This window comes from Trachinotus anak, unplaced genomic scaffold (assembly GCF_046630095.1).
Source record: "Trachinotus anak isolate AG129_WGS33_773 ecotype Australia unplaced genomic scaffold, CSIRO_AGI_Tana_v1 ptg000010l, whole genome shotgun sequence".
In the NCBI taxonomy this organism is placed as follows: Eukaryota; Metazoa; Chordata; class Actinopteri; order Carangiformes; family Carangidae; genus Trachinotus; species Trachinotus anak.
The window spans coordinates 16,526,317-16,543,631 of record NW_027273861.1 but is presented as its reverse complement, the minus strand read 5'-3'; the positions used below and the strand labels follow the sequence as shown (position 1 = coordinate 16,543,631).

Below are 17,315 nucleotides of genomic sequence, written 5' to 3'. Positions count from 1 at the left end.
GTTTGATCTCGTAGTTAGCTGCAAGACATTTGAATTTCTTCTGCAGAATGGCGTGTGTTTATTTATGGATCCTTCTGAATCTCTTCTTGCCACTGAAGCCTAGGTCAGACTTAACAATTACAACAGATTCAAATTGTGATATGAACCGGCACTAATTTGAGCTTGAGGGTTGCAGGATTCAAGGAGAACCTAATTTATGATTGCTCAAATTATCCCATGGTGCAAAGCGGTCTGAAATATATACATTTAGTATTTCAAAGTAAGAGCCTGTATATTGTGAAGCCATCAGAGATTGAAACGTGAGAAGGATACGGCAAAAAACCAATAGGATCTTAGATCAAGGGCAAAAGAACTGCTGTATGCAGTCTGTTCTTGTGAGATTAACATCTCCACTGGTTCAGGCAGTTACTATATTGTTGAAAGATGAAGTGATGTCACAAATAGCAATGTGCCCAAATCACTCCACATTAGAAGAAATTACTTTTTATGGCAAAGACATTTCATAGCAATTAAAATCAATAAACTGCATTCTCTGTGAAATAGCTTCAGTACCATGTAATAAAAAGCGAGTGAACATTTTTGCAGTTATATTTTTCGAGCTTTTGTGTACACATAGTAAGAAGTGTTATTGAATGGCTGCCTTTATCTTTCTGTGATGTCCATCTTTGTTCCTTCACATTTTGTCGACAATGTAGTAAATGAACAGCAAAGGACCAGTTGTTAAGCTGAACTGTCTCCAACAGTCAATAGTCTGACCTAGGCTTTAGAGCAACCTGAGGAATGTGTCTTTTCTGAAGAATATTTTTCATCTATGTAGACTTAAAAATGTTCAGTCATAAATGTTCAGTTTTGTTGTTGCAGTTAAAAATAAGCAGGTTCATCTCATGCAATGCTAATGCACATGGTGTCCTTTTTTTTTTTTTTTTTTTTTAAACTTTTTAAGTCTTGTGCTATGTTTAATATAAAGCCAGCGCTGACATCTCAGATTAATGGACTGGGTAATGATTCTCAGTGTAGTTGCCTGCAGAGGCCTTGTTTAAATGTGCCCATGTTGGCTAATTTATAGCAGATTTGTACTGGAAAGTGCAAAATAACTCCACAAATTAAACACAGTGTTGCTTAATATTAAATACATGTTTCAACAGTAAGTGCACATAGTCTATATTAATGTATTTTGCTCCAGTGATTTACACAGATTACCTGTTTCTTTGATAAGGCCACAGTTAGGTTGTTTTTTTTCTCTCTGCATATGGCTGAGTAAGATTAGTGTAATGCAGAGACTTGTTGTTGGTAGTCAGGTGTGACATTGGTCCATTCTGGAATTATGTTTTTTATTTTACATATTTACTTATTTATTTATTTTCAAAGATGCAAATGCGGCAACGATTTATCTACCATTTCTCTAGATTTAACTTAAGGGAAAAAAAGAAAAAATATCTGCGGTTTCATTCCCAGATTCTGGCCTGGTTCATGGTGGTGGGTAGATTTAAAGTTTGAGCATCTTGGCTTGGGGTTTCAAACAAACCAGGGTTATCTAAAGTGAAATTATATTTAACATACATCATTGAAATGATGCAGTAAATCACACTTTACTGCTGTAATATTCACAGGATGGAAACATAATGGCCTTGAGTCTCAGAAAATGTGTTTATTTATGTATAATCCTATTTACAATATTTATAACTAAAAGGATATAATTCTCTTGACTTGTCTATTTCTAATGTCAGTCCCAGAATTGCTTCCCTTATGTATCAAACAACGTAAACAAGTAAATATCTTTTACTTGTGAATCTCAGACATTGAACCTGACTGAAGCTATGCCATCGATGATATTACATAGTCACAGGCAGTTGGCAGTCTGTCAAATAAAAAATCCATCCACCACTGTGTTATAAACCAATTATGAAATTTGGTCATGATCACAAATGTGATCAGACCATTCTCAATGTTCTAATCTGACCCTGTTTTTTTAAAGACAGGACGTTGGCAGCTGTGTGTCAACTTTCTCTAAACTTACGTTCTTTCTCTGAATAGGTGTACCTGTCTTTGTCCATGTCTCATAACATGTTTCTGCATATGTAATCGTAGCGAATGACAGTTAATTCATATTAATCTCTTTTTTTCCCCTTGCACCCCTTTCATTCTCTCTTCCAACGCTTAAAATAGAAGTGGAGCAAAAAGGTAAATAACAGACACGATCCAAACCCTAGCTCCTTGTTTTGTGGCATCTGGTTGTAAACTACCTATTTTCCCATGGTGGCCCCTACAAACCCATCGCAGACGTTATCTGTAGAATCCCCCAGCTGTAACGTTAACGGCAAGAAGAGAAGTAAGGCTGGCCATAAAGAAAGACAGCTCACAAGCAGCCAAAAGATGTAAATGGGGGTGTATTGGCTGCAGTCCATAGGGGCTTCCTCTCCTCATTCTCCCTGGGTGCTTTTTCTACTCAGCAGAATCTCATATTGCCTGGCTTCCAAACCCTTTTCCATAGCATGCCATGGTAACAGTGTTTCTTGGCCCTTTTTTCAAGCTTTTGCTTTCTACTATCCCTTTGCTCTCCAAGTCCCCCCTCTCTCAATCTTCTCCCCATTATTCTCACCTGATCACTTGCTGCTCTTTTCTCTCTTGATTCTTATGCCTCCTATGCCTCAGAGCAACAACCAACACACCTCAAGAGACTCTTAATGAAAGTTTTTTAAATTCTAATGGTTGTGACATTTGCACCACTTCGTAATGACAAGCCTCTCAGGTGTATACTGTAGAAAAGGTGGTGTAACCAAGACACATCAAAGTACACACAAACATTTTGCAGACTCTACCGACTCCTGCTCTCTCATAACCTCTCCCGTCAGTTGCCGTGTGACGTTAGTTGTTGTTTACAGGACTAATTGTTTTGTTCAGTTTTGTTTCTGTTCTATTTCCCCTCATTTGTGTTCTATTCCCAACAGTAAATGTCTGAGGCCAAGCTTCTTTTTGTTTCAGACTACTTTATATATTTAAACATTATGCTTAATAACTTTCCTATTTCTTTTTTTCTTTCTATGCACAAAACCAAAATCCTTATGCTGCTTGTGATTATTGGCTATAGCTGTTAGTTGTGTTTTGGCCACTCTTTAATGTGTGTTTGTCCCCACTCCTCGTGGACAACCTGTAAAACAAAATGAAGACATTAGAGATTTTGTTGATATTACACGTAGTATTGCATGGTCTTATTTTTCACATGTTAACCTGTGCCCATTTTTTTATTCTACTCTTCTCCCATTACTAGTTTTTCTTTGTCCTGGGACTCTGAAAGCTGTCGGTGATCCTTCCTTTCTATTTGAAGCGGAGCAACAAGCTGGTGCCTGGTGCAAAGACCCACTGCAAGCCGGCGACAAAATCTACTTCATGCCATGGACTCCTTACAGGACAGACACTCTCATTGAGTATTCCTCCCTGGATGACTTCCAAAACGCCCGGCAAACCATCACCTACAAGTTGCCCCACCGGGTGGATGGGACTGGATTCGTGGTCTATGACGGGGCCGTGTTTTTCAACAAGGAACGTACGCGCAACATTGTGAAGTTTGACCTGCGGACTCGAATCAAAAGCGGCGAGGCGATCATCAATAACGCCAACTACCACGACACGTCGCCCTACAAGTGGGGTGGTAAAACAGACATTGACCTGGCAGTAGATGAGAACGGGCTGTGGGTGATCTACGCCACAGAGCAGAACAACGGCATGATGGTAATCAGCCAGTTGAACCCCTACACACTGCGTTTTGAGGCTACCTGGGACACTGCCTATGATAAGCGCTCAGCCTCCAATGCCTTCATGGTTTGTGGAGTACTGTATGTGGTCCGCTCCACCTATGAAGACAATGAAAGCGAGGTCAGCAAGAGCCTGATCGATTACATTTACAATACCAAACAGAACCGTGGGGAATACGTTGATATCCACTTTCCCAACCAGTACCAGTACATTGCAGCTGTGGATTACAATCCGCGAGATAACCAGCTCTATGTGTGGAATAATTTTTACATCCTAAGGTACAATCTGGAGTTTGGCCCACCCGATCCAGCACATGGTAAGAGCCCAGCCCCCCAATCGTTTCTCCTGCAGACAATAATGTTAAATTGCATTGCTGAAATTTTGATTTCAGTTGCTGTCAAGTGCACTTTGATATTCCTTTGGTATTCCCCATCTATGTATCAAGTGTCACAGCCGACTGATTTTTAATTTAGAATCTAATATGTGCTAGATATGTTACGGAAGCTTGTGGAGTGTAGGAAAGCATTCTGGGGGGTGAAGTGAGTGGGGCTCTGTGGTAAACAACACCTCGAAGCCAGCTACTATATCATGAGGGATCAGCATCTCAGGGATTTAGGGAGGTTTCCGGGTGTTCAGTCAGTCCCTGGTGCTAAGGCTCGGGGGACTCCTGATAGCATTTTTTTTTTTTTCAGAGAGAGTAAGACAGGGAGAGAGAAATATACTCTCACCTCTGGAAACATACATGCCTGGACAGGTGCAAAGTCTTGCCTGGGGCAAGGTTAGATCATTCCCCCAGTGATGCTCGAACTCCAAATCTCCATCGGCCATAAAAAAAAATATTTCACACTCTGTAGACGGAGTATAAGGATTCAAGGTTCTGTCTAAGACAGAAAGAGACGGTAGACACAAGGGAGAGGGATCTATCATCCAGGGTCATACAAGCAGTGTATGTTTTTAATTTAGCTGTCAAGAGCTGAGGGGATGCTAGCCTAGGCTTGCGATAGTCCTTACACTGAGACTATAATAACAGTAATTATCCTAATCCCCTCCACACCCAGAGTTCTAAGTCCACGTAACGTTCAACGCAGTCAGTGATGAGCCATGGAGGTCATGCAACTTTTCCACAGATTATCCAAGAGCTCAATATTTATTAATGTGTTTGCTCGTCCACTTTAGCATTGATAGGACATGGGCTAGGACGGCTAAATTGGGTTCAGCCAGCGGAACAGCATCAATCTGGCCAAACCACGGCCAGCTTCACTGCGACAAAGTCCAGGTTTGAAAACAGAATTAATATGCAGAGAGTAAAATACTGCAACAGTCATGAGGAGCAAGATAAAAATTGTTTTCTTTTTTTACTTCCCCGTCTCCGAATAGCATGTTTGAAGTTAGAAGATTTTTAAAATTAAATATTTGCATGTAATAGGTAAATTTGGAACAGCTCAGGAATATGCCACAGATAAAATGTTTCCTGATTTCAGTCAAAAAATAGTTTCTCACCCGCGCACAGAGATTTTCAAATGAGCTGATTTTAACCAGTGCCTGTAAGTGGTCCTAATACCACCTTTCCTGCTATCCAGTAATAATAAATTTGAGCATGTCTTTACATGCCATTATGTGTTTATGAGCAGTTAACTGATTATTAAGCAGTCAAACAACAGCCTCTACAACAGACTTTATTTTCAGCTTGGCTGTTATTGATTCTTGGAATAAGCTCTATATAGACAGGCTGCACACTCAATTGATTTGTTCGTTTGGTGAATGAACACTGATTACCGATAGCGAAATCAAAGGCTTTAAAAGGATCCGCCCTGAAATAAGACTACCTTCCAGTTTTTTTTTGTGTGCCATGCTGAGAAACATACACAGTCAGACCTCCCAACCATCCAAAGGAAGCCACTTCCCATCCTGTACGATATGTTTAGAAACATACTCTACCTGACATACTGTACTTGCTCCAGTATTCACACATCTTTATTTTAATGTCAACAAGGACTCTGTTCTCCCTTCTTGACAAATGAGACATGAGCCTGGCCCTGCTGCTGACTAATGTATGTTGAGTTGCAGTCGATGAGTGCAAGGGAGATTGGTCCAGGATGATCATCAGGATGTCAATAAACTTGTCCTCCCACACGGCTGATGTTGGCACATAAATGATGGCACTTTTTTCTGGCTGTCACTGGACGCCCTCTCTGTGATTTCTTCAGTGTCTGCTTCAGTAGACACTGAAACGAGCTATCAGAATGCTTTTGTGGTGTTAAAAGTTGAAGGTACGTGTTAGAAGCAGCGCTCTGCGAAAAAAAAAAAAGACAAGAAAGGAAACTAAAAAAGAGAAGAACATTTTAGCTTTGCTCAAATTATTGCAAGCACATCATGTGAAAGCTTAGCAGATTAACATGTAGAAAGCATTGTTAATACAACAGAGCATGGCTAATTATTAATGTAGATGCTCCAGCTGTGTTAATTGTTTGACTTTTTTCTTCAAAAGAAAAAAGATCTGCAGGTTTTTAATTTAACCACAGATTTTTCTTCAAGACAATTTCCAAGCGTGCACAGCGGATGAGCCAACAATGTAATTGTGGGGAGTGACACTGATGCATATTCCACTGTGCACTGCATTTCCTTCTTCTGTTTTTTCTTTTGTTTTTTTTTACAATTTTTGCAATTTTTCAAGTGCACAAACAAGCCCGTCACATGCTTTGCTCCGTCATGGAATGCAATCACATCGAAGTGATGTTGAGACCCTGTGTGGCAGACAGTTGGGTTCTTGTCAAGTCCAATAACGTTGCTTGTGTCGAGGCAAGATCATCTCTTGTAGGATTATGGGGGAGTAGATGGGGTCACATCCAACAAGCAGCTCCACTGGAAGTGGACATTAAATGGGTCAGTAAGTCCCTCTTTTGGCTTTAACCAACAGCACAATAATCCACTCATTTAACCGTGGCTCCATGCCGGTTTTCCTTCATGCATATAGCAGCTAATAGAAAGACATATTCCTTTGTTGCATATTGTAGGTGAGATGATTAAATTGATTTAAATGAGGTATTCCCAGAGAAAACTCATTATGCACCCATTTCTATGGCCCGTTTATTCATGCCAAGTTCTAAAATGTGGCCTCAAACCACTGAGTAAGCATATCAAAAGCTATTTTTTACCAGAAGTAGGCACAAACAGACTTTATTCGCTTCCTCTATGGGACACAGGTGAGCCTCGGAAACCTTTTATTTATCCCTTGTCGCAAAATTAGATTCTGAATCACTTCCATATAAAAGCCCCCGGGCTGCACTTTACACCTACTCAAATCAAGACCTCCTCTTTAATTGTTCAAATGTCAATACATTTGCATACAGTTTCAATCTTTGCTGCGCTCTCAAATTATACATTTGCAAGTGGGGATCGTGAGGAAGCGAATGACCCAATTTGTTTGAAATTATAAGGTACGGCTCACTGACGCGACTTGCCAATTAGCTTACAAAACTCTGCATGTGGTCAAAACAATGCCCTATAGTTGTGTGTTATGAAAGTGCTTTACAATGCAAAAATGCTCAGCTGTTACAGATGCTTGTGAGTCACCCCAGAGAGCCTACCTCTTATAGGCTGATGAATATACAACTCTCAAATAAGCATCACCATGATTCATCCCTGTCTTCTGCAGTGCCTACATAGAGGTCAACTTGTGCATGGCAGCATTTAGAGAGAAAACAGAGACACAGACACTTTCAACGTCAACACAAAGGTTTTACAGCCATCTCAGGTGGTCAGGTAAAATGGCAGAGGCTTCTGTCTCCTACACGCTAGGCAGTGGCACAGGAGCAGGGTTCAGGATGTATTAAAAACGGCCAATTTGTTTGTTTGCCTCGACAGCAACTACCCCCCCTCCCCCCAACTCCCTGTCAGCTGCCCAAGTGGACACAGTTGGTGTGAAAGGAGAGGGTATTGATGTGGAAAATCACCCTTTTTGTTTTTGTTTTTCTGTCCTCCTGTCATATTCTTTTTCTCGTTGTGTGCTTCCATCTTATTGTCTCTCTCTTTCATTATCTCTCTATTGCAGTCAGTCTTGCTGTTTCTGTCTTTCTTCGGTCAATATCTGTGTTTTTTTTTTGTTTTTTTTTTTCCAATTTTCCTCTGCCTGTAGACTGTCATTGTTTTTCTTAGGCCTCAATTATACTCACTTGCGGACGCACACGCGGACAGCTGCGGACACCAGAGACATATAGTTGTTATTATACTTCTCTCTTGTCTGCTTGGGAGAGCACATGTGCAGTTAGTGCCCTTGGAGCCTCATGTACAATGTCTGACGACGAAATTTAAGTCATGCTGACCCTCACGTACTCCTGCTCTTCTATGATCATCCCTGAGCTGTGGCTCACATCTGGATATTTGCATTTCTGTGCATGCATGTCCACACGTGAACGCTTCGGTTTGGCTTCTCTCCTGAGGTCCGGCTAAAGCTCAGGTCAGACTGTTCAAACCGTGCCCAATGACAGCAGTGCACACTAAGTGACAGGATTTAAGTAAATCCTTCGCTGTGCCTCTGGGAAATTGTGCACACACAACAACGATTGCCATCCTGCACATGATGATCAGCAATCACACACAGCACAAGAATATTTATTCACTGCTCGAACAGCTTTGTAGGTTCACCAAGTTCATATTTAAGGGATATTATTACAACGCTGATTAAAATTTATCATTTTGTCCTAGTCGTAGCTGGACATACTTTGCAAGGAGCCAGACTTCTTGAAAAATGAAGTTGCCTCTGACATAATCTACCGCAATTAGAGTTGTTGTTATAAGCAACTTCTTTATGGTTCTTTCTCACGTTCTTTCCCGTTGATCTAAACTCCCGTTGGTTTTTCTTAGCATCACACTGATGATGACTGACTACATGAGCCTGGTCAGCCAGGACCAGACCAAATCAAACATCTCACTGTACACGGCAGTCTGCAGCCAACAGCTCAGAACGGGTAGAAAAATGCTTTAAAATGAGCACACATTTAACTTGTGGCAGGCCTGTGTGTTGCTAGCACAGCAGGGACAGGCTAATTCAACAAGTTCCTTATCTTTTTATAGCACTTAAAGCTTACTAGTAACATTTTAAGCTGTATTCTGTGTAAGCTAGTAGAAATTTCTGAGATGCTATGGCACTACTGGGGAGTGTATCTTCAGCAAAAGGCCTCTCTCTTTACTGCTGGACTCCACTATCTCCCTATATGCCAGCCTCTGTTCTTTATTCCTCCCATGTAGCTTTTTTAACCACCATTTTATGACATAGTGTGACATTATTCTGTCGACACCATGACCCACTGGTCTCATTCTTGGTTACAATATAGGGGTGAATTTAACTGGTGCGATAAAAAGGGGGGAAATCCCACGATGGGCATTTACAGTCTTGTTCACAGTATCTCTGATATTACATCGTGGGATAATACCTAACCAACCTTTGTCTGGTGGCAGTAAAGGCTATTCAGCACATGAGGTCAGGGGGGTCACCTGTCTCCTCTGAAATCCGATCATGATCTCTGCTGCAGCTCCAGCGCTGAACATTGTAAGACCAGTGGTTGCCAGTCCAGGAAGACCGTCTCACCCCGTCATCGAGAAATACACCTCAAGATAATGTTTTCTTATAGTCCCAAGCTGCTAGTTACCACTTCTCCTGGAACGTCTTACCCGCTGATGTTGAGCTACTGTGCACAGCGTGGCCAAATGATCTGCTGACAGCGTACAAGCATGTGGGCAACAGCAAACCCGGGGTTATGATTTAGAATGTCACAAAGAGTTGTTTGACACAAAAGAGAGAAGGGGGCTTGTGATTATGGTTTCACTGAGCCCCATAGCCAAGGGGATCCAGACTCTTGTTTGATTACAGTCTGACTGTGAAACAAGGCATATTAAAAGAATTATTACCCAGACATCACAATGGTCCCCCATCACTCCCTGACACCCGCCTTTGAGGAGATTTGTTTCACACAGGCCTGATTATTGTGCCTATGTGTGTTTCTCTAATCTATGCATATGCGGGTTTGCATGACTTTTCGTGTTACACAGCTATATGTGCAACCTCATGGATGTGTGTCTGTGTGCAAGTGTGTATGAACACCCCTGAAATAGACACCCCTCCTGTGTGCACGGCATTAAATATCAGTCCGCTCGGCACACTTAGAGTTAATGCTTGAAATGTGAGGCACGTACAGTACCGAGAGAGCTGCAAGGAGGAGAAAAAAAAGCAGGCTTTAGTCTGGCAGCTGCTATGTCTGTTCTCTATACTTCGGTGTCATTTTGTGTGTGAGGGTGTATATGAATGTGTACATGTGTTTATAAGCGTGTCTTTGCTTGCGTGTGTATGTGTGGGAGTGCACTCTGCTCGCTTGCCTGTGCACATATGAATCAATGTGTTTATATTGTGGGAAAGAGAAATATTGGAGACGGCAGTAAATAACATAATCCAGCTATTAGCTTTTGTTCCCTAAGACATGGACGTATACTGTACCCACCCTCACAAGGACATGACTCATGGGAAATTATATGAATTTTCTCTCAGCTTTCTTCATATTTACTGCTGATACACAAGCAATCATACGCCATGTTCCCCTCCACAGCTACAAATGCAGCGCAGAGTCAAAGACGTGTAATACAATTTCCTTTGTGTATTATTGTTATTATTGGTAGATATCAAAATGCATCACAAACGTATTATAAATCATCACACTCTTTCATACTCAAGAACAGCTCCATATGAACTTAAAAGCAAGTCTGTATCAGAGAGGACTGAGTGAAGTGTGGGTTTGAAACTGAGATATTTCAGCTGCGGTATTAGCAGAGGGAATAATTTACATATTGTTTTTTCACAGTTCAACACCTTATTTCAATTAACCTATGATCTGTGCTGAATGACTTGAAAGCAGATTGGTTATTCATTTATTTTCTATCCACCAGATTTTCTTGGTCCCCTCACAAAGACTGAGCATGGCCCCATTCTAACTGCAGAAACAGATTTATTTGGATTATTTGAAGTTCCATTGACTTGTTAACTTTTTCTATTCCTTCTGCATTAGGAAGTGATTACCACCCAGGAGCCAGATTTCAGGGAACAAAAGATTTTTTTTTTTTTTTAACCTTAGCACCAAATAAGTCTCCGACAAAAAGAGATAAATCTCCTAATCAGCCTCGTTTCACATCACGGTGAGATTATTCCATGACAGAGGAGGGGATAGAGGTGGCGACGAGTGAGATCCAATAATTCCTTTAACTTTTCATGTGGCAAATTAGCTGAAACAAATGCTAAATGTGTGTTCCCTTACCATTTTTTCCCTCCCATGCAAGATAAACAGCACCTGATAATGTGTATGAAACATTAACCTGATGAACAACCATGCAGTGCCTACTGAAAGTGAAGCCATTAAGGATAATACAAAAGACACACACGCTGTCGGTTCTCATTTGTCACCACGGCATGACTACTGAGTCCCGGTAAAGTCTCATCTGGGCGTGTGTGTGTGTGTGTGTGTGTGTGTGTGTGTGTGTTTGTGTGTGCTTACGTTTATGCATATGCTCTGATAACACTCGAAAAGCCGTGCTCCTCTCCTGGATTCCTGTCTCATTGTCTGTCATCAATCTTAGACCTATAACCCCAGTGGTAATAACAGAACCACTGAGATACATTCAAGTGCAACAATGTGTGGGCGTCGAATCACACAAACACGTTATGAATATGTCTGTCCTGACTATTGGCGGTACTTTGGAGAATATCACTCCATGCGCTCACACTCTATGACAGCTAATTGAAGGTTCCCCTTGGGCAGAGTGCAGCAGAGACATAATAATCAAGGAGCCTGTCCTGGTTTCGCTATATAGCCCAAATGTGGGATTTGCTTCTTTTGTCATAATCAAAGGAATATTGCACAGGGAAAGTATTCAGAGTGTCTCCACTGTGGGAAACTGAAATATGTGGTCCGTGTTATGAATAACAAAAGGTATGGAAAAAAGGCTGCAGCAGCAGATCAGTACCCATCCCTCACAGTCTGTACTTGCTGTATGAACTTATCCACTTACACATCTATGTGAAGAAGTCGCTGCCTGCGAGGAGTGTCCATTTTAATACCTGTGGGTTAATTCCTCCCAGCTTTCACTGGATTAAATTAAACCGAGCTATGTCATAAAGGTAATAAGATTATTGTGTTGCTGGCAGGATTACGGGCTGACACGCCATATACACAGGAACAGCAGTGGTCAGAGAGGTTGCATTGTCTCTGTGCGAAGCTCTCTGGGAAGCATAGCCTACATTCACATTAGCCTCTTTTTCACACAGGAAAGAGGATTAGTTTGCATCACAAACATGAAATGAAACCTCCCAACAGGATTATTTTAGCCCTTCTACTTATGTCATTTTCATAATGTTTCTTGTTAATGAAGCTGTTTAATGTACAGCTGTATTCAGTGATGGTGCACACTGAGAAGGGCAACTTTTAGCGATGCCAGCACAGCTTTTCTGTCACAGACATTGGGTCAGCAAATCCACCTCACACCCCTTCATCTCAAAGATGAAGCCATCCAGTTTGCTATGGGGCAATCCCCCTCCAAAGCTTTAGAAGAGCCGAACCCATTAGTTCTAGGCTCATATTAAACAAGTCTAACATTAATTACCTCCACAGTTTCACTGTTGATAGCAGGTAGCAACAACAAAAAAAGAAAAGACATTCAAAATACTTCAAAGAGATTTAATTGGTCATGTTGTAACTAGAGCGTGGAGCGCGACATCCCAGCGAGCCATGACAAACAGTCCTCTTGACTGAGGGGCGTAGACAAGATACAGTTGTTAGTTGACATGCTAAAGGAATGTGCTTGGATTACAGCAGATGCCTCTTTGATTTATTGGTTGTAGCTGCGAGCCCTTTATCTTAAATCATGCTGCCGAACAGCGATTCATTTTCATTTTATTTCTGTCTGGATTCTAAACTCCCCACCCATAGAGACTGGGATCTTATCGTTATCATCTTTCATACTTTGGAAATGAGAAACCCATAAAGGGCCCCACGGTTTCTTGGGGATCCTCTGGAAGTTTGCCAAACAAGCCTGACCCAGATGTTTAAAAAGAAACAATGATAATAATTTACACGCTACAGTATGTCGACACACACTCATTTCCTTTAAGGAATGCTGCAACATTATATGCTGTAGTGTTTTTTTGTTGTTTTCCTTTTTAAGGGGCTATTGCTTTCACCTCTGTGAGTCTTCTCAGCAAGTCATGAAAAAAAACAAGGGTTATGGCAATAAAAGGGTATTGGTGCAGAATAGAGACAGGCATTTCTCCCAGCCGGCTAAATGCTAGTGCTGAAAGGATACTAAGCACAGGTTGTCTCTCAACCACTGTGACGGGCTGTGCAGCCGAGAATTTCACCATGTTGAGTAAAAGGATACAGGTAGGGGAGGAGGGACGAGAAGGAGAGGAGGCTGAGGTGAAGCCAGCCAGCCAAATCTGCCTTCAGCTCAGTGTCAAAACAGCCAGTCAGCTGTGTACACCTTCATGTCACCTGCCTGTGTGTGTGTGTGTGTGTGTGTGTGTGTGTGTGTGTGTGTGTGTGTGTGTGTGTGTGTGTTTGTGTTTGTGTTTGTGTGTGTGTGTGTGCAGTTCTATAGCCCCCACCAGGAGGGAGCACACAGAGTCATCTCCTCTGGTCAATAGAGCCTAATTCGCCACAGGTAGCAGCCAGCCTCAAAGATGATTTCCCTTCAGCTCAACTGTGCTGAAACCTTTCATCCACACCGTGGGGCCTATGGTGATAGTAGCAGTGGTGTGTGTGTGTGTGTGTGCGTGCGTGCGTGCGTGTGCGCGCGTGTGCATGTGCAAGTTGCATGTGTGTGCACGTGTGTGTTGGGGGCTGTGGGGTGGGGGGCTATTAGACAAACCCATTATCCAATGGAGGCAATAGATATGGAGGTGTTGGTGCCTGGGACCTGGCTGCCTCTCCTCCAATCCACCGGAAGACAGAAACTGTCCGCTCCTTCTCCAACTTGGCCCCATTGTTTCTAAATTTTCCTGTCATCGTTTTCTTTGTATGTAGCCACCCCAGCCCACCCCACCCCCTACCCCCCCTACACCCCGCCTCTCTCTGTATTCCCCTTGTCTTGCCTCTGACTCCCTCCTCTCTTTGACTCTGTGGCTCTTCGATGTTTGCACCAGCGGTTTTACTAGGGACGACTGCTCGGCTCGAGCAGTGTAACAGCACCTCTTCACATTCTCTGCATGCTCTACAGGCCGACTAATGGAGGAAATCAAAGTACTCAAATGTGATTAGATTCAGTATGTTCGTTGCATTCCAATCAGAACTCCTTTGATTGATAAAGCTTTTCCTTTTTATATTCAACCAATAATTTTTTTTTTTTTTTTTTTCCCGCACTTGGAGTTGTGGTAGATTTATATCAAATAGTTTGTGTTTATCAGCATTTCATCTATGAAACTCCCTTATGTTCGACTTTTATGATATGTAATTACAGTGCTACTCATACCTCTCTGGTGTATCACATGAAAAATGTCCTCATAGTTTTTCCTTAGTGGCTCATGTTAAATGTAAGGAGGGCACTATTTTCTCCTTTCTCGGGACTGAAACATATTGTTTTTGCCTGGGGCATTGCATGAGTTACTGCACACCTACTTTATCAGAGTATGAGTTGTAGGGAGAAACAACTGTAAAATGAAGGTTCAGGCACCATGGCTACACGTACAGGTTCTGTGTTGCTTTAGTGAAATTTAATCAGCCATGCCACGAAATCTCTCAGGCAAGAATGATTGCCAGGCAGGAGGATGTTACTGTAATTATTGTCTTGTTCGCTGCAGACTGAGTGCCTTGGATAAGCCATAGTCAACGGGAAGGCAAATACGCTTGTTGCACAAAGCACTTAGCAGCAATTTACACAACAGGATACTTGGATGTATAAGCATTACAGTGTTGAACATGTTGAGAAAAAAAATTACGAATGTTACTTACAGGGCACACCACTAAGGTTTTGTGGTACTTTAGGGCATCTGGCCACCAGGAGGTCATGGTTTGAATACCTGCCAAAGTATTCTTACCAAAATACTTGATATAATCCACTTTATGTACCCAAGGGGTGCCACAATAATGAACTGACCTTACGCTGCCACCGCAGGTCAAACTACCATTAGGTTTTTTATTTTTATCCCCACCACTACATCATGTTTTCATAAATACTGATAATTATGTGTCCCAGTGAGAATCAAACTCCATCTATCATAGAGGCGATAATGTTTTCCCCATTGGGCTGCTCACCATCACATAATCCTACTCCACCCAAATTTAATGCTGCTCTTCCCTCTCTCTCTCTCTCTCTCGCTCTTCACAGCCCCACCACTGTCAGAAGTCACCATGTCCCCTCAGCCTCAGAGAACTACAACCACCACCACAACAACCACAGTGCACCGGGGTGTGGCCAACACTACCACCACAACAGGGCTCAAGGAGGGCAGCAGGGGAGCACCCAAGCTGCCTCCTGTGATTCCACAGACTACTTCCCCTCCACCCCTGGAGTCCTTCCCTTTGCCTGAGCGCTTCTGCGAGGCCACCGAGAAAAGAGACATCATGTGGCCTCAGACCCAGAGGGGAATGCTCGTGGAGCGACCTTGCCCCAAGGGAACACGAGGTAAACAGGACTCCCTCTCACCTCGGGGCAGTGTGCTCGCTGTTTTCAATATGACCTCAAGCATCCCAAGAGAAGATCCCTCAGTTTGTTAGATGTGTCTGATATTCTTGCATACAATGATCTTTTTATCTGTAACAAGCGCCGGTTTGAGTGGGTGTGCTGGGAATCAGTGAAGGCAGTTTGTAATGGTGTTAGATTTTAACTGTGTCATTCCAGGTCGAAACATGATTAAGCAAATCTGTAACAACTGTGTTGCAGGGGAGCAGGCTCAGCTGGTCCTCTTGGAGATGTGCATCCCTCACTTGATTGTGTGTGAAATAAGGGCTAATTAGGATCAGGGAAAAAAATTTTAGCACTTTGTAGGAAAAACAGGCACGGCAAGTTGCTGGAAAGATTTGCAGAAAAAATTATTCTGCAGAAACAAAACCGGTGATTCTACATATTTGGAGTTAACTGTATCCAACAATTTTAATTTGTCCTCTGACAGCATTCAAACAGTCTTACCAGACTGACATAGTGAAAAACAAAATATCTGCCAGGGCTGATATTTCTGTGCATACACAAGCAGACTCCGTGGCTACTTGTATAACATTTTAAATCTGCTTGTTTGTAAATATGTTGTCTGGGTGCAATTTCTTCTTTTTTCTTTATCTCCATCCTTGTCCTTTGTTGCCCCGTGAAGGACTTCATGGGAAAATAAATTTGATTTGACTTGATTAAACTTGACTACTCTGTTCTTGTTTTCCCTGTCAGGCACAGCCTCTTATTTATGTGTCCTTTCCACTGGGGCCTGGCACCCGAAGGGCCCTGATCTCAGCAACTGTACCTCCCACTGGGTGAACCAAGTAGCCCAGAAGGTTTGTATGAGCTCTGCCTCGCTGTTTTCCTTCTAAGCTGAATGTGTAACTTAAAAACATAGAGGGGGTAGACGAAATTATGGAAACACGTCCTTGTAAAGGACTTCAACACTGCGGTAACTTAATCACTGTTACAAAGACGGCAGTAAATCTGGGTCAGATTAGCTTGAAAGCAGTATTTGTCAGCTATAAAAGAAGTTTGTAAAAAAAACTGCAAAGGCTAGTATCTAGTAGTAAAACAGCAGGTGCATCGGTGGAAAGAACTGCAAAATGATATGTTAAGGAAAAGCATGACACACAAGCTGCATCAAAAAAGAGATATAGCATAAAGCACAGGCCTACATAAGGTAGCCTATATACTGTATGTAGTCGTGGCACGTTTAATGTAAATGTAGAAATCAATCAAGACCTTTTACATGAAGTATTAATATTTTCTCCACCCTGTGTATAATGTGTGGTATAGACCTAATAGCAGATGCAGCAAGCAGCTCACTGCCTGTTTTTTTTTTAAACTTACCACACAGTGTAAAAAAAAAAAAAACTGCTACCATGGCAACTTTTCCTGCATGAAGAAAACACTTTTTCATAACTGGCATTTCAAGGACTCATTCAAGTGTGATTTGATGTCAGAAGCAGCGCTGTAAAGAACCATCCAAGTCTGTCTTCTTGCATTCTTGTGAACATTACTCACTCTCCCTCCCCCCTGCAGATCCGCAGCGGTGAAAATGCAGCTAACTTGGCCAACGAGTTAGCCAAGCACACCAAAGGCCCCATCTTTGCCGGGGACGTCAGCTCCTCGGTGCGCCTGATGGAGCAGCTGGTGGACATCCTGGATGCTCAGCTGCAGGAGCTCAGACCCAGCGAGAAGGATTCTGCAGGGCGGAGCTTCAACAAGGTAACCACATCTGCCAGAGGAAGAGAAAAAAAAAAAAAAAAACGTGAACAAGAAGTCAAACACCAAGTTCCAAGTTCTCACCAATTCTCTCAGGCTGAATCACCCTACAGTCAAAGTTTACATGGCTTAGGAGCTTAACTGACAAGTTAATA

The 17,315-nt window shown here is 42.2% G+C and overlaps 1 protein-coding gene across 26 annotated transcripts in view; it reads left to right on the top strand.

Annotated features, from left to right (window-relative positions):
• adgrl2a (adhesion G protein-coupled receptor L2a) overlaps positions 1 to 17,315 on the top strand; it is a 94,954-nt gene that overhangs the window by 55,357 nt on the left and 22,282 nt on the right. For all 26 annotated transcript variants that reach the window (XM_071487967.1, XM_071487972.1, XM_071487976.1 and 23 more), the window contains 4 exons: positions 3,269 to 4,069; positions 15,115 to 15,411; positions 16,165 to 16,268; positions 16,978 to 17,163. In XM_071487967.1, the coding sequence (XP_071344068.1) occupies positions 3,269 to 4,069; positions 15,115 to 15,411; positions 16,165 to 16,268; positions 16,978 to 17,163 (1,388 nt within the window). The remainder of the gene's footprint in view (positions 1 to 3,268; positions 4,070 to 15,114; positions 15,412 to 16,164; positions 16,269 to 16,977; positions 17,164 to 17,315) is intronic.